The sequence below is a fragment of the Salmo trutta genome, chromosome 29, assembly GCF_901001165.1.
Source record: "Salmo trutta chromosome 29, fSalTru1.1, whole genome shotgun sequence".
In the NCBI taxonomy this organism is placed as follows: Eukaryota; Metazoa; Chordata; class Actinopteri; order Salmoniformes; family Salmonidae; genus Salmo; species Salmo trutta.
The window spans coordinates 3,346,760-3,373,794 of NC_042985.1; the positions used below are offsets into that span (position 1 = coordinate 3,346,760).

At 42.2% G+C, this 27,035-nt stretch overlaps 2 protein-coding genes across 2 annotated transcripts; both read right to left on the minus strand.

Moving 5' to 3' along the window:
• Positions 1 to 8,889: 8,889 nt before the first annotated feature.
• Positions 8,890 to 17,865, minus strand: traf6 (TNF receptor-associated factor 6). The gene is made up of 8 exons (XM_029720566.1): positions 17,769 to 17,865; positions 16,621 to 16,934; positions 15,084 to 15,234; positions 14,814 to 14,972; positions 14,465 to 14,536; positions 13,176 to 13,253; positions 12,607 to 12,891; positions 8,890 to 12,492 (listed from the first exon to the last, which is right to left on the minus strand). Exons 2-8 carry the CDS (start codon positions 16,932 to 16,934, stop codon positions 11,896 to 11,898), a joined length of 1,656 nt encoding a protein of 551 aa, XP_029576426.1. The 5' UTR covers positions 17,769 to 17,865; the 3' UTR covers positions 8,890 to 11,895.
• A 132-nt stretch (positions 17,866 to 17,997) lies between these two features.
• On the minus strand, positions 17,998 to 26,763 carry LOC115166782 (uncharacterized). The gene is made up of 10 exons (XM_029720570.1): positions 26,604 to 26,763; positions 23,093 to 23,297; positions 22,895 to 22,927; positions 22,702 to 22,757; positions 22,493 to 22,589; positions 22,202 to 22,237; positions 21,889 to 21,948; positions 19,688 to 19,791; positions 18,638 to 18,810; positions 17,998 to 18,458 (listed from the first exon to the last, which is right to left on the minus strand). The coding sequence occupies exons 1-10, from the start codon at positions 26,669 to 26,671 to the stop codon at positions 18,445 to 18,447; spliced, it is 846 nt and encodes a 281-aa protein (XP_029576430.1). The 5' UTR covers positions 26,672 to 26,763; the 3' UTR covers positions 17,998 to 18,444.
• Positions 26,764 to 27,035: the final 272 nt, after the last annotated feature.

Consider the following 27,035-nt stretch of genomic DNA (forward strand, 5'->3'; position numbering starts at 1 on the left):
TGTAGTTGATCTGTGTTAGACGTGGTCTAGGAGACATGTTTTCTGTAGTTTATCTGTGTTAGACGTGGCACAGGACAAGTCTAACACTTACTTATACTCAGGCAGACCGACCCCGGAAATTACTTTTTCATATACTAGGGGTCACAAGATACACAGCACAAGATACACAGAAGTTCACTACAACATTTCCCAACTGTTTCACATTTTCTTTCAGTTCAACAAGGTCACTACACATCAATCACCAGGACAAACATTTGCTTTGTGGCTCAGCGAATTGGCAAACACTGTACACTTAGAAAGAATTAGATATATTTTGAACAATAAATTATCAACATTTGATCAAATCTGGCAGCCTTTCCTCTCTTACTTGGACCAGGCGGCGCTGTGAATTTGCACTTAACGCACTCTCAATTGTCATGCGGTAATCTACCTTTGGGCAGCGTGTGCTGGCCCCGCCACCCGAGCAGTTGGGAGGGGAATAGGGTGGAATAAGGGGGGATAAAGTGTGGTATAAGTGGGGGGGCTACATCGACCCTTTTTTTTAAAAATTTTTAATTTTTTCTTTCTACCTGTCCTTGTTTTGTATGTCTTGTTTTGTAATATTTGTTTTGTGCCCAGAACTCTGGGTCTTTTGGTTAATGTCTGCTCTCTTATGTTTAGATAAGAACTGTAAACTTGTCTTTTATACCTATACACCATTCTTGTGTATGTGTTCAATAAAAAATATTTGAACAGAAACATTTGCTTTACCCCAAAGAAATAGCTGCGCTATGAAGTTACATAAGCACTCACTCCATAACGTGAGAACATCCGGACAGGATGTCCATAAAAGGGCATAAACACAGGACACCAAAAATAGATCATCAATCACTTTTTGACACATGCTGTCTACTATATTCTCTCTGCTCTTCTATCCCACCCCTCAGCCACTCTCAGCACATCCCACCTATCACCACAGACCAGCCTCGTTTGGTTTCCATGTGCCATATATTTTTTAAATTGTGCTGTGATGTTTTACATACATTTTGAACGTTTCAAAATCCTATAGTATCCACAGACTGTGAGCTAAAGATGAAAACCTTTCCTACCAGTATTATTATATTATTGATTGACTGACTATGTCTTTCCAGATCGCCCAACACTGCTATTTGTAAGGTTCATTTTAAATGCATGTTGTGATTGTTTAACCATTCATGAACCTGTGACCAGAAACAAGCTACATAGGAGCAATACCAGAATAAATGATCTATTGATTCTGTCTCTTCTCAGCAAAATGTACAGAGCTGAGATTGTTGTATGCCCCATATATATATAGCGTTCTGTTGGTGGCAAGAATTTTGTATAATAATTTCAATTGAAAAACTTGTGTTGTGGTTAATTTCTGTATTATCAAATGAGGAGAGACAAACTTATCACACAAGTCAGAGTTATACCTAAACTACATTTTTATTCATTAATAATAAGGAGAGCAGGTCACACACACACACACACACACACAGTGAATGATCTGAGTACTCGATGGCTGGTCGATGAACCACACTTAGATGATTCGTTGAGAGCCCTGAGACAAAGAATACAAACACTTTTTATAGCAAAGATACACACCCTTAGTCTACATGACAAACAACAGATGTGTGGAATGGGTCACAACATGAGACTTGATAAATGAGAAAGGAGTATCCCCCAGCCAGATAGCATTTGCTATGAAGACTTTTCTTATTTTATAGAGTTTGGCCCCTAAGACAAGGCTCTGATCTCGTCCCTGGTACTTCATAGTACAGAAACTCATTCTATGGCATAAATCAATTGTCAACTCCAGATGCCCCTATCTCAAGTAAAACCCATGTCCTTGACCACACGCCTAGAAAAGCTCACGGATGGGAGTGAGCCTCTGGGTCATACACTATCCCAGGATAGGTGCAACATCAGAGATGACGTACAATGGTTCCAGACAATACCCCACACATCCTGTCTCAGACCTTATCTCCCCCAAGGCCGAACTCAGAAGACCAAGCACAGATGAGAGTGTTCTAAAACCACTATTCTACTCCATAAAAACAATCATTTGATGCAATAACAGTATTATAACATCATCTTGTAATTTCGCTCTCACACTCGGAAGTGTTGAATCAAGTGTTGTTTTTTTGTACCAGTTCATAAACCATGTGACATGGAATCAGTACATCGAAAATCTCTTCCTATTTATTTTGCAACCTGTATGGTGCAGCTGTCAACATTTCTGTCCTCAAATGAAACTGGTATATTTTTCTATTTATTATCTATCCTGTTGCCTAGTCACTTTATCCCTACCTAGTACCTTATTTATTTTTTAAATTTTATTTAACCTTTATTTAACTAGGCAAGTCAGTTAAGAACAAATTCTTATTTACAATTAAAGCCTACCAAAAGGGAAAAGGCCTGCGGGGACGGGGGCTGCGATTAAAAATTTAAATATAGGACAAAACACACATCACGACAAGAGACACCACGACACTACATAAAGAGAGACCTAAGACAACAACATAGCATGGCAGCAACACATGACAACACAGCATGGTAGCAACACCACATGACAATAACACATGGTAGCAACATAACATGGCAGAAGCACAACATGATAGAAGCACAAAACATGGTACAAACAATATTGGGCACAGACAACAGCACAAAGGCAAGAAGATAGAGACAAGATACAGCAGAATAGAATAGAGTATATACATATGAGATGAGTAATGCAAAATATGTAGACATTATTAAAGTGACTAGTGTTCCATTATTAAAGTGGCAAGTGATTTCCAGTCTATGTATATAGGCAGCAGCCTCTAATGTGCTAGTGATGGCTATTTAACAGTCTGATGGCCTTGAGATAGAAGCTGTTTTTCAGTCTCTCGGTCCCAGCTTTGATGTACCTGTACTGGACTCGCCTTCTGGATGATAGCGGGGTGAACAGGCAGTGGCTCGGGTGGTTGTTGTTCTTGATGATCTTTTTGGCCTTCCTGTGACATCGGGTGCTGTAGGTGTCCTGGAGGGCAGGTAGTTTGCCCCCGGTGATGCGTTGGGCAGACCGCACCACCCACTGCAGAACCCTGTGGTTGTGGGCGGTGATACAGCCTGACAGGATGCTCTCAATTGTGCATCTGTAAAAGTTTGTGAGGGTTGTAGGTGCCAAGCCAAATTTCTTCAGCCTCCTGAGGTTGAAGAGGTGCTGTTGCGCCTTCTTCACCACACTGTCTGTGTGGGTGGACCATTTCAGTTTGTCAGTGATGTGTACGCAGAGGAACTTGAAGCTTTCCACCTTCTTCACTGCGGTCCCGTCGATGTGGATAGGGGTGTGCTCCCTCTGCTGTTTCCTGAAGTCCAGGATCAGCTCCTTTGTTTTGTTGACATTGAGTAAGAGGTTATTTTCCTGGCACCACACCACAGCTCTGGGCCCTTACCTCCTCCCTGTAGGCTGTCTCATCATTTTTGGTAATCAGGCCTACTATATAGCCATGTTAGTTTTTACTTCCTGTATATAGCCATGTTAGTTTTTACTTCCTGTATATAGCCATGTTAGTTTCTACTCCCTGTATATAGCCATGATAGTTTCTACTTCCTGTATATAGCCATGTTAGTTTTTACTTCCTGTATATAGCCATGATAGTTTCTACTCCCTGTAGATAGGCATGTTAGTTTCTACTTCCTGTATATAGCCATGTTGTCACGGATCCCTCCGGAACTGCTGATTACGCACACCTGGTGCCCATTTCCCAATGATTAGTAATTGTATAAGTGTGCCCTTTGGTTCGCCATTGGACAATGTCCGTTGGTTGTGTGAGTACCTGTGCTGTGTTGTTTTTCGTGCCGCGTGTATTGCGCAGATGTTTACGGGTCTCGTCCAGTGTGGAATCATTGTGGGCCCCGTGTATTTATTTAAGGTACTCCTCGCTCTTTTGTTTGGGTTTCAACACTGTGTTTTGTATACGTGTTTGTTTGTTTGGTCTTCGTCCCCTGTGCCTTTACATGGCACGCTGTAATTTGGGTAAATAAAAAAACATATTACGCATTCCTGCGCCTGTCTCCCGATCCCTTTATACCAACGTGACACGTTAGTTTCTATTTCCTGTATATAGCCATGTTAGTTTCTATTTCCTGTATATAGCCATGTTAGTTTCTATTTCCTGTATATAGCCATGTTAGTTTCTATTTCCTGTATATAGCCATGCTATTGTTATTCGTTATTCACTGTGTATTTATTCCTCAAATCACTATTTCTATTTAATCCTTTATCTTTAACTCTGCGGTGTTGGAAAAGGACCAGTCAGGCAGCATTTCTATTTAATCCTTTATCTTTAACTCTGCGGTGTTGGAAAAGGACCAGTCAGGCAGCATTTCTATTTAATCCTTTATCTTTAACTCTGCGGTGTTGGAAAAGGACCAGTCAGGCAGCATTTCTATTTAATCCTTTAACTCTGCGGTGTTGGTAAAGGACGAGTCAGGAAGCATTTCACTCTTAGTCTACACCTGTTGTTTACAAAGCATGTGACAAATACAATTTGATTTGGTTAGTGCATTGCAGCTCAGTACGAATCTCATTTGCTAGATTTATTTATTTATTTAACCTTTATTTAACTAGGCAAGTCAGTTAAGAACAAATTCTTATTTACAATGACGGCCTACCAAAAGGCCTCCTGCGGTGACGGGAGCTGGGATTAAAAATAAAAAATATAGGACAAAACAAACATCACGACAAGAGAGACAACACTACATAAAGAGAGACCTAAGACAACAACATAGCAAGGCAGCAACACATGACAACACAGCATGGTAGCAACACAAATTGACAACAACATGGCAGCAACACAACATGGCAACAACACAACATGGCAGCAGCACAACATGGTAGCAGCACAAAACATGGTACAAACATTATTGGGCACAGACAACAGCACAAAGGGCAAGAAGGTAGAGACAACAATATATCATGCGATTTTCCATGTTTTTGGACATTGGACATAGATGTTGGACATTCATTACTTCTCGGAAATAGGCACCCATAGATCATGCTACAGCCTAACATATTTCAAACAGGACAACATACAGCGCCTTCAGAAAGTATTCACACACCTTGACTTTTTCCACATTTTCTTGTGTTACAGCCTGAATTTAAAATGCATTAAAATGGCCTACATACAGTAACGTCAAAGTGGGATTATGTTTTTCGAACATTTTTACAAATTAATGATAAAGATACATGTGTCCTTCCTAACTCAGTTGCCGCAGAGGAAGGAAACCACTCATGAATTTCACCATGAGGCCAATGGTGACTTTAAAACACAGAGTTTAATGGCTGTGCTAGGAGAAAACTGAGGATGGATTAACAACACTGTAGTTATTCCACAATACCAACCTAACTGACAGAGTGAAAAGAAGGAAGCCTGTACCGAGTAAAAATATTCCAAAACATGCTTCCTGTTTGCAACAAGGCACTAATGTCATACTGCAAAAAATGTGGCAAAGCAATGAAATCTTTTCCCTGAATACAAAGTGTTATGTTTTGGGCAAATCCAATACAACACATTACTAAGTACCACTCCATATTTTCAACCACAGTGGCTGCTGCATCATGTTATGTGTATGCTTGTAATCGTTAAGAACCGGGGAGTTTTTCAGGATAAAAATTTATGGAATGGAAATATGCACAGGCAAAATCCTAGAGGAAAACCTGGTTCAGTCTGCTTTCCACCAGATAATGGGAGTTTAATTCATCTTTCAGCAGGACAATAACCTAACACACATGACAAAACTACACTGGAGTTGCTTACCAAGAAGACCGGGAATGTTCCCGAGTGGCCGAGTTACAGTTTTGACTTAAATCAAATTGAAAATCTATGGCAAGACCTGAAAATGGTTGTCTAGCAATGATCAACAACCAATTTGACAGAGCTTGGAAGAATTTAGAAAATAATACATGGGCAAATGTTGCACAATCCAGGTGAGTAAAGCTCTGAGAGACTTACCCAGAAACACTCACAGCTGTAATCACTGCCAAAGGTGCTTCTATAAAGTATTGACTCAGGGGTGTGAATACTTATGTACATTAGATATTTCTGTATTTAGTTTGCAATACATTTAAAAATAAAAAATAAATCATTATGTGGTATTGTGTGTGAGGAAAAAAATCTACTTGATCTATTTTGAATTCAGGCTGTAACAACAAAATGTGGAATAAGTGGTATGAATACTTTCTGAAGGCACTGTACTGTAGAGATGACTGATCTATGTAGACTGCAGAGACAGATTTGCAGCTTTTTTAATTGATTTTAAACAAAACACAGTAAGGCATATATGTCCACACAAATATATTCGACTTATTCCACAAGAAACAATCAAAAGTCCAGTGGGATTTAACGGATGAGAGTAAGCTATCCATTCTGGTGAGTGAGGATGTCTCTATAGCCTCATCCAATTGTCAATTGTAGCTACTGTATGATGCGGTACGGTCAACAATCTTCATCCATTGATGTGATGTAAGGCCACAAAATAAAGACAGACACAGGGAGAACATTTCTTATCTCCACTGCTCTGCTAACAACGCCACAGACACAGGGAGAACATTTCTTATCTCCACTGCTCTGCTAACAACGCCACAGACACAGGGAGAACATTTCTTATCTCCACTGCTCTGCTAACAACGCCACAGACACAGGGAGAACATTTCTTATCTCCACTGCTCTGCTAACAACGCCACAGACACAGGGAGAACATTTATTATGACTCTGCTCTGCTAACAACACCACAGACACAGGGAGAACATTTATTATGACTCTGCTCTGTTAATAACGCCACAGACACAGGGAGAACATTTCTTATCTCCACTGCTCTGCTAACAACGCCAGACACAGGGAGAACATTTCTTATCTCCACTGCTCTGCTAACAACGCCACAGACACAGGTAGAACATTTATTATGACTTTGCTCTGCTAACAACGCCACAGACACAGGGAGAACATTTATTATGACTTTGCTCTGCTAACAACACCACAGACACAGGGAGAACATTTATTATGACTCTGCTCAACAGTCTTGAGTCTTTCTTGGCAACAGAAGGCATTGATCTAATTCCAAATGGATAACTCACTCCGTCCTCTCCCTGGGCCCTGGTTGACTTCCGTTTTGGGGTATGAATGGACTGGATGGATGTTAATTGTTAGGAATGGAATCATGCCACTTGTTGACACAAGCACCTACAGTAACTTTGATGCAAGAGTATGTTTTTATCCTGTTGAGCAATACACAAAGCAAAGCGTAGTTTCTCAGTACCAATGACTGTGTTTACATTGGTTCAGTATCCTATGGAAAGAGTATGCTAACTGGTGGGTACACCGTAGACCCCTTATACATGATGCTGAATAAATGTGTTATGATACTATAACATTCATGAAGGTGTCACGACTGGTTTCATAAATGTGTTATGTGTAGAAGCACCTGTTTTCAATATGTTTCCTATCCCTTATTTACTCAAGTATTTTGGCAGTTACCTGTGGCTCAGTTGGTAGAGCATGGTGTTTGCAACGCCAGCATGGTGTGTGCAACGCCAGGGTTGTGGGTTCGATTCCCACGGGGGGCCAGTACAAAAAAAATGCATGAAATGAAATGTATGCATTCACTACTGTAAGTCGCTCTGGATAAGAGCGTCTGCTAAATGACTAAAATGTAATGTAAAAAATGAATGCCTTATGTATACCCAGTGGTGGAAAAAGTACTCAATTGTCATACTTGAGTATAAGTAAATCTATCTTAATAGAAAATGACTCAAGTAAAAGTGAAAGTCACCCAGTAAAACGCTACTTGAGTCAAAGTATTTGGTTTAAAATGTACTTAAATACAGTGGTGTAAAAAGTAGTCAATTCTGATATTTTAAAATATTTAACAAAAATTCTAAAGTAAATGCTACACATCAAATTCCTTATATTAAAGTAGACGGCACCATTTTCTTGTTTGTTGTTTTCATTTACGGACAGAAGGCACACTCCAACATAATTTACAAACAAAGTATTTGTGTTTAGTGAGTCCACCAGATCAGAGGCAGTAGGGATGACAATGCGTTATATCCAATTTGTACTCCTTCGTCTATCACTAATAGGATAGACCAAATGGTTCAGTTCTATGCAATCTGATAGCCATACCAACTATATCAATATCAACCATCAGACAGGGCCTGCAACCATCTATTGAACGTAGCTTGTTTGAGTTGGAGACTCCATCTGACTTTAAAAATTACAAAGGACTTGGGTTGATGCATCTGAACATTAGGAGCTTAGTTCCTAATCTGGATTACATCAAGATCTGGGCTATGCAGGTGAATCCCGATAATCTGGTATTGATTGAAACTGCCCATTGCCAGGGCCTCCCGGGTGGCACAGCAGTCTAAGGCACTGCATCGCAGTGAGGTGTCACTACAGACCCGGGTTTGATCCCAGGCTGTATCACAACCGGCCGTGACCGGAGTCACATAAGGCGGAGCACAATTGGCCCAGTGTCATCCGGGTTAGGGGAGGGTTTGGGGGGGGGGCTTTACTTGGCTCTAGCGACTCCTTGTGGCAGGCTGGGCGCCTGCAGGCTGACTTCAGTCGTCAGTTGGACGGTGTTTCCTCCAAGCTGGCAGGTGTTTAATTAAGCAGCATGGTTTGGCGGGTCATATTTCGGAAAACGCATGACTCGACCTTTGCCGCTCCCGAGCCCGTTGGGGAGTTGCAGCGATGAGACAAGATCGTAGTTGGAAATGACGAAATTGGGGAGAAAAGGGGGAGGGGGTGAAATAAGAAAAGAAAATCAACTGACTGTGTTAGAGATGTGAGACTACACAAATCTAAGCCTCATCTGAACACAAAGAGGAACTTTAAAAACTTAAGTGAACAGGTTTTTAATCTTTATTTTAGTGACCTTGATTGTATTTTAGCTATCCATCAACATGATTTAGCTTTCAGCCTTTTTGCAGATGTCTTCCATACTATTGTGGATAATCATGCTCCCTTCAAAGAATGAAGGGTTAAAGGTAGATGGAATGCCTGGTACACTCCAGAATTATCAGAAGTCATTTATAAAAGAGATGATGCTTGGGTCAAGGCCAGGAACACAGGCGTAGGCCCAGACTGGCAAGCTTTAAGCAACTGAGGAATTATTGTACAAGACAAATCAGCAAGGCTAAATCGGATTATGCAACTGCTCTTTTGGATTGTAATGGGAACCCGTGTAAATTCTGAAAAACTGACAAATCCCGATTTTGGCACCTGTTCTATTCACTATTTATATTAACACCATTGGTCAATCTGTTAACTTCATCTATATGTGGATGATACTATTACGAACGCTATTGCCCCAACTATTTTTTTTATTTAACTAGGCAAGTCAGTTAAGAACAAATTCTTATTTACAATGACGGCCTAGGAACAGTGGGTTAACTGCCTTGTTCAGGGGCAGAACAACAGATTTTTACCTTGTCAGCTTGGGGATTTGATCTAGAAACCTTCCAGTTACTAGTCCAACGCTCTAACCACTAGGCTACCGCCGCCCCTATTGATCTGGCTGTGTCAAAACTAGTCAGATTTTATAGCTATGTAGGAATCTCTTGCTGATTTAAAACTTGTGCTTAATATGGACAAAACTAAATACATGTTTTTAAACTCTCGTAAGAATGTTTCAGATGAACTACATGTTCGCTCATTAGATGGTTCTCCAATCGAACGTGTTCCCACATATAAATAATAAGGCATTTGGATTAATATGGATTTGACGTTTAAAAAAACCATAGATGAGCTGGTTAAGAAGCTAAGACTTAAAGCGGTCTTTTTTCTACAGAAACCGATGGTGCCTTTCTCTCAGCAGTAGGAAGCAGATTATTCAGTCAACCTTTCTATCTGTTGTTGATTATGGTGATTATTTATCAAAGTGCAGTTGCTACTACTCTTAAAGCTATGGATTCCATCTACCATAACGCCCTTCGTTGTTACAGCCCACAGATGTGATACTCATCACAACACTGCATCCTGTATCAAAAGGTTGGCTGGACTTCGCTAAAGATCCGTAGATCTCTACATTACTCCCTTTTTGTTTACAAGGCCCTACTTCATAAACTTCTGTCTTATCCAACTTAGCTTTTGAAGTATAGACACCCGAGTTGCCTAACCCGTTAACTCGACGTTCCTAGGGTCTCCACCGAGCTAGGTAAATCTGCTTTTAGCTTAAATGCACCGTATTGCCCCAAAAAATATAAATACATTTCATTTTGATGTTCTGGTGCTGTTTGAGGCAATTTCATGTATTGATTGGGGACTTACTTGTGGAGGAATGTAACTTCTTCTGAATGATTTGTGATGTCTTATTAGTGCTTAACATGACTGTGTTTTGTATTGTAATATGTTCTGTATAATGTGTATATTTATGTTGTATTATACAGGGCACATTTGGAAAAGAATCTCAATTTCTTCCCTGTTAAAATTAAGGTAAAAAAACAAATGATAGGTGCATGATTGGACCATATTGCTGTCCTGCCTGAGCATTTCCAAATGTAACGAGTAGGTTTGGGTGTCAGGGAAAATGTATGGAGTAAAAAGTACATTATTTTCTTTAGAAATGTAGTGGAGTAAAAGTTGTCAAAAATATAAATAGTAAAGTACAGATACCGCCAACAACAAAAAAACATAAGTAGTACTTAAGTATTTTTACATAAGTACTTTACACCACTGTGTATACCAACTCATTCATATGTCACTGCTTATTGTATGTCCTAACTCACAGCCATTGTTCAGGAAATCTCTTCTCCAGAAGAGGTCTTAGAGATGCCACATCATCCCACATTTTCCCAGACAAAAGACCCTGGTTGGAATGTTGCCCCATCTTCCTTGTATGTTCCTCCAACCAGAAGACCCGTGAAATGCCAGTGATCCTGACTCTCTTGTCATCCAGGATGTACAATAAGTTGATAGGCAGTTCTGCCTCTGGTCGTCTCCCACTTACAGATGGTCCTGCCCCAGTCCTCGCTGTGTTCTGTAAAAAGCACTAAAAGGATTCATTTGATTGAGTATCTCTGTCCTACATCACTCTCTGTCCCCTTCCTAATCTCCAACAGAAATACACTTCTGGTAACATTATTTGAATTGGCTTCTTTAATGCCAACATAAAGTTGTCATAAACATGACTTTGAGCTTGACATAAATATCATAAACTGTAATAACATGTTATGATATTTAACGAGACTTTGCCGTCTCCGCTACAAAGCTGTTACAAAAAATGATGCACTGAAACCAAAGTCATGTTTATTACAACCTAATGTAGGCATCATAAGACATTTTGAAATCCTATCTATTGGAGCAGTACAGTAGCCGGCGACACATTGCTGGATAAGTGATGGAACACAGAGCTTGGGACTAGAACGTTCTGTCTGCAAATAGATGATTGTGAGATCGGCTTTAAAGTTCTGAACCCTCATTGGTTTGAATGGTGTCAGGTATTTTTTATCTTGTATTCTTTTGAACTTAACATGAATTGGGGTATTTAGAGTAATATATAGGTAGAGAACATTGAACAGAATAAGGCTAATGTCAACAACTCAATTTTGACAAAAATGCAGATAACACCATATAGACCAAAGCTCTCGACTTGTTGCAGGAAACCTTGGTGTTAATCGCCACCAACATCCAGTCCATCACTCTAAAGCTACAGCAAAGAAAAGCCTTTTGGAGTTGGAGAAAAAAACCCACAAGTGAGCAGTACACTTTCCCATGAGGTTGGTCATGTCTGAACCCAATGCAATGATCCTGTGCGATACAAGAACTCAGGAAAATGGCAAACTGATACTTTGTACTGATAACGTTGGTGCCGATTGACCTCGTCGCTTGAACGTTAAAAGGGTCCTCACAGCGAGGCCTCGGGCCCTCTGGGCTGCACGGCCGCCCCCTCGCGCCTTAGGGCGGTGTCGAAGCGCGGCGTCACCTCGCAGCGCACCAGCAGCGTGTCGTCGTGCACAAACCCCCGCTGCTGCAGCTCCATCAGGTGCAGAAAGGTGACGTAGCCAAAACCCTTGGGGTTCCTCTGGATGGTGGGCCTCTGGAAGGCCTGCAGGTCAGGCTTGGTCTCCATCACCTCCACATGGTGCTGGCCCTCAGGCCCTTGGTCCAGCACGGCCAACCGGATGGTGCCTTGGAAGGGCCACGACAGCTGCCCATCAAACTCACCCTGCATGGTGTGAACAAACAGTGAGATGTAGTTGGAGCAGCGCTGGGCCGAGGGCGTTTGGAGGTGGAGGCGCAGACACAGCTTGTAGCCCGGCCGGCCCGTGTAGAAGCCCGGGCTGTGCACCACAACGGGCTGTCCGGCAGCCTGGGTACGCAGGTAGCCCGAGAAGCCCTCCAAGGGCCACACGTACACGCCCTGGCACTGCTTGGCCTCCAGCTCCTTTAGGTTCTCCTCCAGCGAAGTGACCTTACGACGGAGCTCTGCCACCAGGCCCGCCTGGGGGATAATGATAATAGAAAACAAAAATGGTCATTTAGTGGTAGACGTTTTTATTCAAACAAGTGAATTCAACATCCCAAATGAGAAAGAATGAATTTGCATCTGTTCCACCTGAATGCTCAGCTCACGTAGCTGGTGGTCCTGCCGCACTAGACGGCCCTCCAGCTGCTGGGTGGTCTCCCGCATGGTCTGCAGTTCCCCGCAGCACTGGCAGGGGGCGCCACTGCTGCTAGCTCCTGCTTGTGCCCCCGGCTCTGCAGCGGCAGCCCCTCGGTCCTCAGAAGGTGGTGGCTGGGTGTACCCGGTAAGGCTGTGCCTGTGCAGGTACTCAGCCATGCAGCGCATGTGCATCTGAGTGAACTCCTGCATGTGCTGCGCCAGGTCATTGCGCTGCATCTGAAATAGCACAAAGACTTTAAAAGAGCCACTGTGTTGAACCAAAGTTGGAAGTGGTAGCCTTGTCCGGTTTAAAAACCCTCCTTTGTTAGACCTGAAAGTATTGGCTGGATGGGAGTAGATGTGGAAACTCTACCTAGTCCTGCCAGAGGCCACGAGAAGTGGATCTTGGGTATCTCGGCCTTGGGTTATGTGGTTTGTTTTAGACAAGGTAAAGTAGTCACAGAACATAGGTGGTAAATGACTCAGAATGTGTTGAGGTTGACTCCACCTCAGTGACCTACCATCTCTCGACATCCAAATGTGCTGAAGGTACAGGCGATCGGAGCCTTCGGACAGTCTGTGTCATAGTGAGATTCCAACTGAAACAAAAACAGGCACACCAAAGTTATTCCACCACTGAGTCAGATCCTCCAGCTCCTGTAAAGAAGCTTGTTACAAAGAGATACTTTTTCCAGAGGAAAGGTAGGCAACTTATCTGTGTCAAAGGACTAACATTGCAGTCCATTGCCACCAAGCAACGTTTAGCAGTCCACAACCATTCATGAACGATTGAGTTAAACATATGTTTGTGTGGGCCGCAAGCAGATGTGAACTGGACCAAAATTTGCCCGCGAGCCACACGTTGTAGACTCCTGCTCTACACCACCACCATCATCATCATCATCTCATAGGTTTAGTAATCAGGACTACTGCTCTACCACCACCACCATCATCTCATAGGTTTAGTAATCAGGACTACTGCTCTACACCACCATCATCTCATAGGTTTAGTAATCAGGACTACTGCTCTACACCACCATCATCTCATAGGTTTAGTAATCAGGACTACTGCTCTACATTACCACCATCATCTCATAGGTTTAGTAATCAGGACTACTGCTCTACCACCACCATCATCTCATAGGTTTAGTAATCAGGACTACTGCTTTACCACCACCATCATCTCATAGGTTTAGTAATCAGGACTACTGCTCTACCACCACCATCATCTCATAGGTTTAGTAATCAGGACTACTGCTCTACCACCACCACCACCATCATCTCATAGGTTTAGTAATCAGGACTACTGCTCTACCACCACCATCATCTCATAGGTTTAGTAATCAGGACTACTGCTCTACATTACCACCATCATCTCATAGGTTTAGTAATCAGGACTACTGCTCTACCACCATCATCTCATAGGTTTAGTAATCAGGACTACTGCTCTACATTACCACCATCATCTCATAGGTTTAGTAATCAGGACTACTGCTCTACCACCACCATCATCTCATAGGTTTAGTAATCAGGACTACTGCTCTACCACCACCACCACCACCATCATCTCATAGGTTTAGTAATCAGGACTACTGCTCTACCACCACCATCATCTCATAGGTTTAGTAATCAGGACTACTGCTCTACCACCACCATCATCTCATAGGTTTAGTAATCAGGACTACTGCTCTACCACCACCATCATCTCATAGGTTTAGTAATCAGGACTACTGCTCTACATTACCACCATCATCTCATAGGTTTGTAATCAGCTAAATCTAAATGGCAGCCATCAGGTCTCCATCCCCACCTGGTCTCTGATGAGCTCCATACCGCAGTACTGACACACCACGTTGGCAAAGGGACACAGCGACTCATGAATCTGAGGACACAACAAAAACAAACAATGCTCAAAAGGCTGTCACATGACCACCTTCAGAAATAACAGACAGTCTATCCACTTTTTCAGTGAACATTAAAGGGGAGCTCAAATGGAGAATGAATACAGTTTCTTACTGACTGAGAACATGGTCACATTTTCTTTGAAAGCGCTGTGCTGCTAGCGAAGCTAACAGAGGCGGTGCAACCGGTATTCAATCCAATGAATCTTTATTTATTCAGGATAGTGCACTCAGAATGAATAAGTTGGTGATGCTTACCTTGCTGTCCTCGTAAACAAAGCTCTCTACACAGTCGGGACAGGACACAGGTCTCCGCTGGCAGTGTTGGCTTTGGTGCATCTCCAGCTGGCTCTTCCACACCGCGTCCTGGCACAGCGGGCACGGCACGGTGGCAAACTCACATTTGGTAACATGGCCCTGGCAGGGTGAGATGGCAGAGTGAGCTAATCATGTGGTTTCAACATGGCAACACGGTTGTAGTGATATGAACTAAGGTGTCAGCCATTGTCTGTGGAGAAGGATGCCTACATCCAGACGGCGAAGCTCCATTTTGTCAGTGCAGCCTATGTTGGTGCAGCGGACCGTTAGGGAGAGGATCTCCCGCTTGGCAAAGTTATCTGGGAACAGCTGGTCTTCCCGTAGTACCTCGTTATCCACTGGACACCTCTGCCCTGTATCACTGGGGGAAAGAAAGAAAGAGAGAGATCAGTATGATGCTTGGGACCAGGGTTTCATTCATTAAATCAACAGGATAAACTATTTTAAAATGGAGGTAGGCCCTACTACCTGAACTTGTCCAATGAGAAGGCTCCTTTTTGAGATACTTACTACCATTATCCTTTGAGGACTATTCATTTGAAGAAAGTGTACATGTATTCATCATCATCTTGTCAAAAGGGACATACAAATACGAGTCATTCAGCAAATTCAGAAAAGAGCACCAATGATAAACACAGAATACAAACATCACAACAGTGCTGCAATAAAGATGTTAGCTTGGTACTGCAATTGTGGGGAAGTGAAGGTAGTGACAGAGAGAAGTATGGCCTCCAAATCTTCCAGAATATGGCCAATCATTTACCCAGTAAGTCAGTAACCCCAGAGGCTGTCATTGCGCACCAAATCAGTGAATGAATGACAGTCATCGATAATCCCAACCGTTATGTCATGTGGCTGTTGTAATGCATATGATGTATAGAGATGTTCTGCATTATAGAATCACCTGCATTGCCCATCTTATCTGGTGGCCAACAAAAATCCTTTGAGAGTTGAATATTGACAGGCACGCGACTACGACCTCTTCAGGAGTTAAAGCAAAAACTTGAGTCGATCTCAGATTGGCGTGAAAACATTTTTGGCTCCAGCACCACATTGGGATTTCAAAACTCTATGGAGGGCCACACAGATCTTTTTATGACCGATTTGTTTGTCAAAATCGATATGAGGGCCAGAAAAAGGGAATTTACATGAAAATATAGGTCTATTGTTATTTCTACATACTCTCTCGTTTTAGATGTTCCTGTGACCTGCAGGGATTTTTTTAAACCCAAAATAAACCTCATGCGTCATCCCTATGACAGAAATGCGGCGCGGTGACAGATAGCCATTGGCTAACCCCGGCACATTGACATGGATGTTGTACTGCTGTAATAGTAAAGTTGATTCATGAAATAAATAAATGACCTTTAACCCCTGCGTCTCTCATTAGAGGAGCTGTGAATATAAAAAGCCCCATAGTTCAGCTCTCTGTCCTCAACAACTTTAATGTTGACAATAAACATGCAGAGATAAAAAAAAGCCCCATAGTTCAGTTCTCAACAACTTTAATGTTGACAATAAACATGCAGAGATAAAAAAAGCCCCATAGTTCAGTTCTCAACAACTTTAATGTTGACAATAAACATGCAGAGATAATTGTGGTTGCAGGGGTAAAGGAATAAGCAAATATTGTTATTTAAATCCTGGTGGGTATTTCCCAAAGCAGGATACAAGAAGTTAGATAACTAACATTTAAATATATTATTATCATCATCATCATATAAGTATGAGTACCAGGGAGGCTTACCGGATGGACTTCTCGATGCAGCTGCGGCAGAAGCGATGGCCGCACGGTGTCTGCACGGCTGCCCTCAGGGCCATGAGGCAGATGGGGCACTCGTACTTGCTCTCCAGCGGAGGGTCGAACTCCACGTCGTAGCCTTGCAGTGGTGCGCCGCCCTGTAGGCTGGTGGGGGTACTCTCCGTGGGGCTCAGCACAGAGTCGTTGCCCTCTTTCTCCAGCATGGCCAGCGCACAGTTGGACAGCTGTGACGCGGCCGCCCCACCACAACACCCTTCATCATTCTCCAGGCTGCTCTTATCACTCTCAAAGCAGGACATCTACACAGGGCGGAGAGAAAAGTGGAGAAAAAGACATACGAGCGAGAGCAATGACCATTACCCCTCCACAAGTATTCACAAAGTAAAGTGTTTTATTACACAGAAAAATATGCCTTCTGTGGAAATCACTGGGCTATGTTTCTCAGACGGTTGGAATGTTTCCTTCTTGAAATGTGTGTCATCAGTTCCACTTGAACTCAACTGTCTCCTGAGCTCTGTTCTCAGATCAGCCCGAGATAAGAAACTTCATAATGACTGTACATGACTCAGGGGACCAAAGGTAAGGATATGCCACAAAGGAGACAACACCTAGCGAACATCCTCAATTCAATGCCTTTGCGTTAGCCAATTGACATGGTGGTTACAGTCTGAAACGACAGTAATTTACCTATATAGGGCTATAAATTATCTTGCGAGCTTAGAAACTAGCACTCTGGGTTGCTAGCTTGTCAGGTCAGGGGCACAATGGGCGGGGGAATCTCAGTTCCTCATGCATTTCAAGCAAAGTAGCTAGATAGCTAATATTTCACATAGTATGTCAATATCTGTAAACAACAAAACCTGTCTGATCTCGTGGTAACATAAGTGGTTAACTGTTTAATATCCGAAGCTCAAATATGAGAAGACAAGTTCAAAAGCAAGTAATAATCACAGTCACTGCACAACAAGTTAACGTTAGCTGGCTAGCGGTGTGGTAGCGATGATGCTGACACGGAACTTCGAAATTCTTCAGATGACATTTCAAACTAAACACTGTAACAACCACATGTAAGCATGATTCATACATTAGTCGATGGTGTTGGAATATTTGACAATATGCGTGTTAATGCTTACCGTAGCCTTGAAAGTACATCAGTTTTCTTGACTGACTCTCCTTAGCTAATTAATTACTTCCTGCATTGTCATCGCTCTTCTTCTCTGCCTCATTGGTGGTTTATGCTGGGTGGCAAAGGATAAGTAGGACATTACTGCCACTGGCTGGACGGGGTGAAAATAAAAACACCCTTTATTTTTATTCAGAAACACATTTTAGTTTTTATTTAATTAAGAAACACAATCAAAATGTAATTTAAACACTTTATACCGTTGTTTTTAATGACAAAACGGTCATCAGAGAAACTTATACAAATACATACACAACATGTACTTCTTCCCTTAGGAACCTTTTTTTCACCCCACATCAATCACTTCCTTCACCACCACTTGGTTTCCAACGTCCTTATTATATCCTCCATCTTTTCAGTCCTTGTTTGAAAAGCTTTCTCATTTCCATCCAGTTGTTCATGTCCTTGTCTTCTAACCCCTCATGACCTCCAGGGCCACCCTGCAGCTCATGGCCACCCTGCAGCTCACACAGGTGTGGGTGTAGTCCTCATCCCCAAGTTTCATCTCCTCATATCTCTTCAGCTCAGAGTCCTGAGTGACCGAGATCCATTCCAAGCACTGACTGCACTGCACACAGACTTCCTTTGTAGGTGGTTGGGCCTCTAGTATGACAAAGGTTCTTCCTTTAATCCCATTGTACTGCAATGCAAACAGAGTGATCAAAGCCCAAGTCAGTTTAAAAGCTAAAATAAAAAATATGACAATATTATTCAGTCTTTAAAAAGACCTATTCCTATGATATTTGATGTACATTACTTCATTTATTGGTAATTTTAGTTGTGACCTGTGAGTCTAAACACGCTCAGCCTCCAACTTACAGGCAGCTTTCTTGGTGAGGTGGAGAGAGACAGACTGAGTCCCTCCACAGCGCAGTAGAGACAGGGGTATTTGTCTGGTGGTGGGGTGTTCCTTGCAGCAGAAGCTGAACACACTGGCAGCCAGGTAAACATCCCAGTGATCAGGATGTTCTTTCACCAAATCTGACACCAACCTGTCCAGGTATATGATAAAACATGTATGAAACAAAACACATGCATATTATAACAAGTCAGCTGGGCTAGCATGTCATGTGTTTGGATTCAGTAAACTGCCAAAAGATTATTGCAATCATTATCCCAATTCTATTTAGTACTGATGCGCTTCTTGAAAAATTATTTAAAAGTTAAGCAATGTCTGGATTGCAATGCACTGGTAACAGCACGTGTTTGTTCCAATCAAGTGTCAAACGTGTTTCCGTTGGCGACTTCAATATTCTACAGTAAATTCTTCCAATCTTGCGACTGACTCACTGAACTGTCTTGCAATGATAGAAGGCAATCAACCTGCCACATAGTGCTCTATCCACGCAGCCTATTCCCCGTCAGGAGACTAAAAAGATTTGGCATGGGTCATCAGATCGGCACCGGAGCACCAAGTCAAGGTCCAAAAGGCTTCTTAACAGCTTCTACCCCCAAGCCATAAGACTCCTGAACAGCTAATCAAAGAGCTACCCAGACCCCTATTTTACGCTGCTGCTACTCTCTGTTTATTATCTATGCATAGTCACTTTAACTCTACCTACATGTACGTATTACCTCAGCTAACCGATGCCCCCACACATTGACTCTGTACCGGTGCCCCCCTGTATATAGCCTCGCTTGTTATTTTACTGCTGCTGTTTAATTATTTGTTACTTTTATTTTCTATTTTTTTTAACTTATCTTTTACTTAGCACTTATTTTTATTAGGTAAGCATTTCACTGTAAGGTCGTATTCAGGTTGTATTCAGCACGTGACAAATAAAATTCGACTTGATTTGACAAGCAACAAACTATCCATAAGCTTTTAGAATCAGGTGGCTGTGTAGCAAGGTACATTGGAGGACAAACCGGTCTACGAGGGACTTTGTTACTGGATCCAGTGACACTCCCAGAGGACGGTAGAATATGAGTTGGCCTGTCAGTTTCTTCAGATCACCCAAAGCCGAGTTGATCTGTAAAATTAAAAAAGAGGGGTACTTAATATTCATGAGATCATTTGGTGCAACATACATTTGGCCGTCACAACCAATACAACTGATTTTGTTTTCAGGTGGTGGTACAGTGACGCTAGCATAAATAAATGCTGCACATACTGTATTAGAAACTACACAATACCATCTCTATAAACTAACCACAGTATCTCTTACCTCTACAGTCAGCATTACACCCAAACAACACAGGATTCCAACAGGGAAGCCAAAGCGAGAGATGAGGTCAGAAATGATTTGAGCAATCTCTTTACTGGTGCAGGTCTTCATGGGGTAGGCTTCCAACCATTTGGAGTACATTTACATTTAAGTCATTTAGCAGACGCTCTTATCCAGTCCATTACAGTTAGTACAAATCTGTGTCCAATTTGGGTCTCTGGAAATGGCCCCTTCACTTCCATTGTCAGCCAATCCCATTTCTCCTTGATCTGGTTCAAATATCATAAAATTATATTTAAAAGGATATAAATTAAAAAAATGGAAGATATAAATAATACAAAATGTAATAACCTTGTTCAAATCAAATTGTATTAGTCACATGCGCCAAATACAACAGGTGTAGACCTTACAGTGGAATGCTTACTTACAAGCCCTTAACCAACAATGAAGTTTAAAAAAAAAAAAAAAAAAAATAAGAAATAAAATTAACCAGTAATTAAAGAGCAGCAGTAAAATAACAATAGCAAGACTATATACAGCAGGGTACCAGTACAGAGTCAATGTGGAGACTATATACAGGGGGTACCAGTACAGAGTCAATGTGGAGACTATATACAGCGGGGTACCAGTACAGAGTCAATGTGGAGACTATATACAGCGGGGTACCAGTACAGAGTCAATGTGGAGACTATATACAGCGGGTACCAGTACAGAGTCAATGTGGAGACTATATACAGTGGGGTACCAGTACAGAGTCAATGTGGAGACTATATACAGTGGGGTACCAGTACAGAGTCAATGTGGAGACTATATACAGCGGGGTACCAGTACAGAGTCAATGTGGAGACTATATACAGGGGGTACCAGTACAGAGTCAATGTGGAGGCTATATACAGCAGGGTACCAGTACAGAGTCAATGTGGAGGCTATATACAGCGGGGTACCAGTACAGAGTCAATGTGGAGACTATATACAGGGGATACCGGTACAGAGTCAATGTGGAGACTATATACAGGGGGTACCAGTACAGAGTCAATGTGGAGACTATATACAGCGGGGTACCAGTACAGAGTCAATGTGGAGACTATATACAGCGGGGTACCAGTACAGAGTCAATGTGGAGACTATATACAGGGGGTACCAGTACAGAGTCAATGTGGAGGCTGTATACAGGGGGTACCAGTACAGAGTCAATGTGGAGACTATATACAGCGGGGTACCAGTACAGAGTCAATGTGGAGACTATATACAGGGGTACCGGTACAGAGTCAATGTGGAGACTATATACTGGGGGTACCGGTACAGAGTCAATGTGGAGACTATATACTGGGGGTACCAGTACAGAGTCAATGTGGAGGCTATATACAGCGGGGTACCAGTACAGAGTCAATGTGGAGACTATATACAGCGGGGTACCAGTACAGAGTCAATGTGGAGACTATATACAGCAGGGTACCAGTACAGAGTCAATGTGCGGGGGCACCAGTTAGTCAAGGTAATTGAGGTAATATGTACATGTAGGTAAAGTTATTAAAGTGACTATGCATAGATAACAGAGAGTAGCAGCGGTGTCAGAGAGAGGTGGGGGGGTGCAAATAGTCTGGGTAGCCATTTGATTAGATGTTCAGGAGTCTTATGGCTTGGGGGTAGAAGCTGTTTAGAAGCCTCTTGGACCTAGACTTGGCGCTCCGGTACCGTTTTCCATGGGGTAGCAGAGAGAACAGTCTATGACTAGGGTGGCTGGAGTCTTTGACAATTTTTAGGGCCTTCCTCTGACACTGCCTGGTATAGAGGTCCTGGATGGCAGGAAGCTTGGCCCCAGTGATGTACTGGGCTGTACGCACTAACCTCTGTTGCATGTTTTCTGTTTTCTAGAATAAGCCCGTCTGTCAGAAATCTTACCCTGATTGCGAGCTTGGGGATAAAGATCAGCCCTTGCTTTTGTAAAGCTGAAGGTGGGACCTGAAATTGTCAGGAGAGTTCAGTGATTAAAGCAGGAAATAAAGGTTTGGGGGTATATAAAGCCTTTATACAATGTTGTTAATCATACACACAACTAGCCGTATAAGCCTGTACACACTGTATACACACAACTAGCCGTATATGAGTTTCAATGTAGCCCTTGTTTGAGCCAATCAGGATTGTTTGGTTGCGAGATTGGCACAATTGATCAATTCTGATTGGCCCAATCAGCCTCATAAGAGCTACCACTTACTTCATTTGGTTTATCTTTCACAGCCCAGTCAATACTCTGCAAAAAATAAAAAATAAATAAAGGATACATGAAATATCACCAGAATGTAAAAACTCCAGATAAGAGCAGACCTGTGTCAAATACTCAAACACGAGGTGCGCTTCATTTAGCTTACCTGGCGTGCAGGCTGGAAAGACAGTGTTCCATTGGTTATTGTACCTAGGCGAGCTAAATCAAGCACACCTCAAGTATTTTGACATGACATGTATTTGGTGATTCAAGGTCTGGATAAGTGTGATATGTACTTTGTACCTGTGGTACACAGTAGTCGTCATGGAAACGACTTGGGTGCCATATACTGTGGTTTAAGTAACTGGGAGTCTTCTTCAACCGTGCTGACTCTGCAGAGCTAATGTTTCATTACAAGAACAATCAAGAGAGGGAAATAATGAATTGCTTAATTTCTTCACAACATTGGCTCATAACCTATAGCTCCTACAAACTGTATTGGTTTTGAGTACCACTTTGGCTCAGCTGGCAGTGATGACACATCCTCAGGAACACGATCCTCGGGAAACTGAAATCATAAGTAGAGGTTAATACATAGTTCATTTCATTTGTGAAAGATTGAAAACAAAGTGTGCATCCTAGCCATATCAAAAACAATACAAATGGAAAACTAGTAGGATGACTTGTTTTGTTGTTTTTACTCACCAAGGTTACTCTTTTCCTCGTTCCCGCTGTTTTCTAAAACAATAAGAACTCAACAATAAAAACACGCCGCTCAAAAGTTCAAACCAACAAAGCCAAAGCATGAGTCAAGTTATCATATGTATCAAAATAACCATTTTGAAAAAGACCCAGTCAAAAACTTTCAACAGAAAAATACACCTGCATCAATTCACAATTTACCTTTTTTTGGAACTGACTAGGAAAGGAAAATATAGTTGGAATGGCATCATTACGTAAACGAACACCACGTCCAGTTGAGGGTGTTATCAGGTACTTCTCCTCGAAATGCTCAGAACACAGTCTGGAGCTTTTGGTTGGCTTCCAGGCTTTCAGTCTCGTCTGATGGAGCCACTTTTTTAGTCTTTTGGCGTCACTCAGCGGAAATCTGATGGCATGAGACAAAGTAAAAAGGAAATAAGTAAAAAGTAACAACTTCCCAATTTCACAGGGCTCCCAAGTAGCGCAGCGTTTTAAAGCACTGCATTTCAGTACCAGAGGCGTCACTACAAACCCTGGTTCGATTCCAGGCTGTATCAGAAGCGGCCGTGATTGGGAGTCCCATTGGGCGGCGCACAATTGGCCCAGTGTCGTCCAGGTTAGGGTTTGGCTGTCATTGTAAATAAGACTGACTTGCCTAGTTAAATAACAGTTAAATAAAATTAAAATAAAATAGCTAATAATGATCAGAGATGAGAGGTCCAATGCAGCCATTTTTATCTCAATATCAAAATGATTTCTGGGTAACAATTAAGTATCTTACTTAAAATAAAATGGTCAAAAATAAACTAAAATAGCTCCTTAGCCAAGAGCAAATTCTCAAGCAAGAATTTAGCTACGACTGTCTGGAAGGGGACTGAGTGGGGAGGGGACTGACTGGGGTTGGGGAAAACTGAATAGGTTTGGATTGTCTTTCTTATTGGTCTATCAACTAATTTAGCGCCTGGTGACGTCACCAGGCAGGCCAAAACCATTTCAGGCAGTCTTTTTCAACAGCTCTTACACTAAAAGGCTAATATCATAATTTTCACAATATTATTCCAACCTCAGAGTGTGGATATGGAGATATATATATATATTATTATGATATTATTATATATTGAAAAGCATTCTCCTATATATACTGCTCAAAAAAATAAAGGGAACACTTAAACAACACATCCTAGATCTGAATGAAAGAAATAATCTTATTAAATACTTTTTTCTTTACATAGTTGAATGTGCTGACAACAAAATCACACAAAAATAATCAATGGAAATCCAATTTATCAACCCATGGAGGTCTGGATTTGGAGTCACACTCAAAATTAAAGAGGAAATCTACACTACAGGCTGATCCAACTTTGATGTAATGTCCTTAAAACAAGTCAAAATGAGGCTCAGTAGTGTGTGTGGCCTCCACGTGCCTGTATGACTGCCCTACAACACCTGGGCATGCTCCTGATGAGGTGGCGGATGGTCTCCTGAGGGATCTCCTCCCAGACCTGGACTAAAGCATCCGCCAACTCCTGGACAGTCTGCGGTGCAACGTGGCGTTGGTGGATGGAGCGAGACATGATGTCCCAGATGTGCTCAATTGGATTCAGGTCTGGGGAATGGGCGGGCCAGTCCATAGCATCAATGCCTTCCTCTTGCAATAACTGCTCACACACTCCAGCCACATTGTCTTGCATTAGGAGGAACCCAGGGCCAACCGCACCAGCATATGGTCTCACAAGGGGTCTGAGGATCTCATCTCGGTACCTAATGGCAGTCAGGCTACCTCTGGCGAGCACATGGAGGGCTGTGCGGCCCACCAAAGAAATGCCACCCCACACCATGACTGACCCACCGCCAAACCGGTCATGCTGGAGGATGTTGTAGGCAGCAGAACGTTCTCCACGGCGTCTCCAGACTCTGTCACGTCTGTCACGTGCTCAGTGTGAGCCTGCTTTCATCTGTGAAGAGCACAGGGGGCCAGTGGCGAATTTGCCAATCTTGGTGTTCTCTGGCAAATTCCAAACGTCCTGCACGGTGTTGGGCTGTAAGCACAACCCCCACCTGTAGACGTCGGGCCCTCATACCACCCTCATGGAGTCTGTTTCTGACCGTTTGAGCAGACACATGCACATTTGTGGCCTGCTGGAGGTCATTTTGCAGGGTTCTGGCAGTGCTTCTCCTGCTCCTCCTTGCACAAAGGCGGAGGTTGTTGCCTGGGTTGTTGCCCTCCTACGGCCTCCTCCACGTCTCCTGATGTACTGGCCTGTCTCCTGGTAGCGCCTCCATGCTCTGGACACTACGCTGACAGACACAGCAAACCTTCTTGCCACAGCTCGCATTGATGTGCCATCCTGGATGAGTTGCACTACCTGAGCCACTTGTGTGGGTTGTAGACTCCGTGTCATGCTACCACTAGAGTGAAAGCACCGCCAGCATTCAAAAGTGACCAAAACATCAGCCAGGAAGCATAGGAACTGAGAAGTGGTCTGTGGTCACCACCTGCAGAACCATTCCTTTATTGGGGGTGTCTTGCTAATTGCCTATAATTTCCACCTGTTGTCTATTCCATTTGCACAACAGCATGTGAAATTTATTGTCAATCAGTGTTGCTTCCTAAGTGGACAGTTTGATTTCACAGAAGTGTGATTGACTTGGAGTTCCATTGTGTTGTTTAAGTGTTCCCTTTATTTTTTTGAGCAGTGTATATATATATATATATATATATATATAATATACACAGGAATATATATATATATATAATATACACAGGAAATCACGTTTTTGATAGTGCTCAACCTTTAAAGCTAATTCAGAGAAAACGGGTGTCCTTGACACTTGTTTTGGTATACAGCTTAGGGATGGGGCTATAAGGAAATGTAACCCCATAGTGCTCTAGATGTAAGGGATGACAGTCCAGGACTCCCTAAAAACATGCCACTTTAATACATGGGACTTTTCGTAGCAGGTTAGGAAAGCATTCTCCTAACTTGCTACATTTATTCTCCTAATCTGCTACGAAAAAAAAAATCATAGCTGTGTCGAAGTGGCATGTTTTTAGGTAATCTCATGACAGTCCATGACATCAGGGGTGTAATCATTAGACATGCTGTTTTACATCTAAAACCACCGTTTCTCTAGTTAGTACATCTACTGGTAGGTCCCTCTCCGTTTCGTTCCCTTTAAAAATGTTTTGCAAAGGAAACCGTTTACTCCACACGGGAAACGGTTTGCAAAGAAAAAAAATAGTTTCTATTGGTCAAATTCAGGTGGTCCCTCCCCGTTTCGTTTGCTTATGTTTGGTTCCTAGTGAATACACCCCATGACGGGTTGAAACATATTTTGAAGTTGTGTTGTTTGTTTACATCGTTGTTTTGTAAACAATGGAGTAATAAAACCTTATATTTTGAGTATGATATAGAAAGATAGTTATGGCTAGCCTAAATATCGACAACAGGCGAATTGAAAAGATCATTGCATTGGACATATTCACAGATCCCTTTATAACATCAGGACTTGTTTGTTTAGCTTTAAGACAAAAACACATTTAGTAATAACGTTAGCTATCTAACTAGTTTGTTATGATAAGGTATAATACTATAACATCGAAATTACTGGAAATCTCTCAGCTAGCCTCACAAGATAACGTTATCTTCGCTAGCTGCTAGCTAACTTGTTAGCCAATATCGTGTTGTTAGTCAAATGCTGCAAGCCTTACCTGTGAAGCCTAACTTTTTTGGCACGCAACTGATTATTTTTATCATATATTTTTATCATATGTATCATGTCCTCTATTCTTACAGTTGTAAGCTGAACATGACATTTCTGATTTACAAATTGTTGATATTTTCCTTCTTCGTTTGAATTTCTGGCAGACTTGGACGTTGTGTTATGTATTGCTGCCTTTCGAAGGTCGGAGTGCGTATTGCACATTTGGTCACCCAAAAATAAAAGGGAAAGGTGGAATGGGAAAATCTTAAAATTGCATCACCACTTAACCCTGCACCTATATACTATCCCCCAAAATCTACCAGCCCATCCCACTACTTTCTCCCTAAACGATCCTACACCAGGCTGTCGACCTGGGAGGATGAAACCCCTTCTGTCAAAACTTCCTGTGGATCTTCTGCACTAAAATCTCTCACACTGC

Bases quoted from the DNA above. Each gene is read 5' to 3' on its own strand.
- traf6 (XM_029720566.1), bottom strand. From the start codon at position 16,934: ATGTCCTGCTTTGAGAGTGATAAGAGCAGCCTGGAGAATGATGAAGGG. The intron at 14,537-14,813 runs GTAAGCATCACC...TTGTGTCCTCAG, and splicing joins TTGTTTACGAGGACAGCAAG to ATTCATGAGTCGCTGTGTCC. The intron at 12,892-13,175 runs GTAGGTCACTGA...GTGCTATTTCAG, and splicing joins CATTTGGATGTCGAGAGATG to ATGCAGCGCAATGACCTGGC.
- LOC115166782 (XM_029720570.1), bottom strand. From the start codon at position 26,671: ATGATACATATGATAAAAATATATGATAAAAATAATCAGTTGCGTGCC. The intron at 22,758-22,894 runs GTGAGTAAAAAC...TTATGATTTCAG, and splicing joins CGAGGAAAAGAGTAACCTTG to TTTCCCGAGGATCGTGTTCC. The intron at 22,238-22,492 runs GTACAAAGTACA...TATTTTTTGCAG, and splicing joins ACGACTACTGTGTACCACAG to AGTATTGACTGGGCTGTGAA.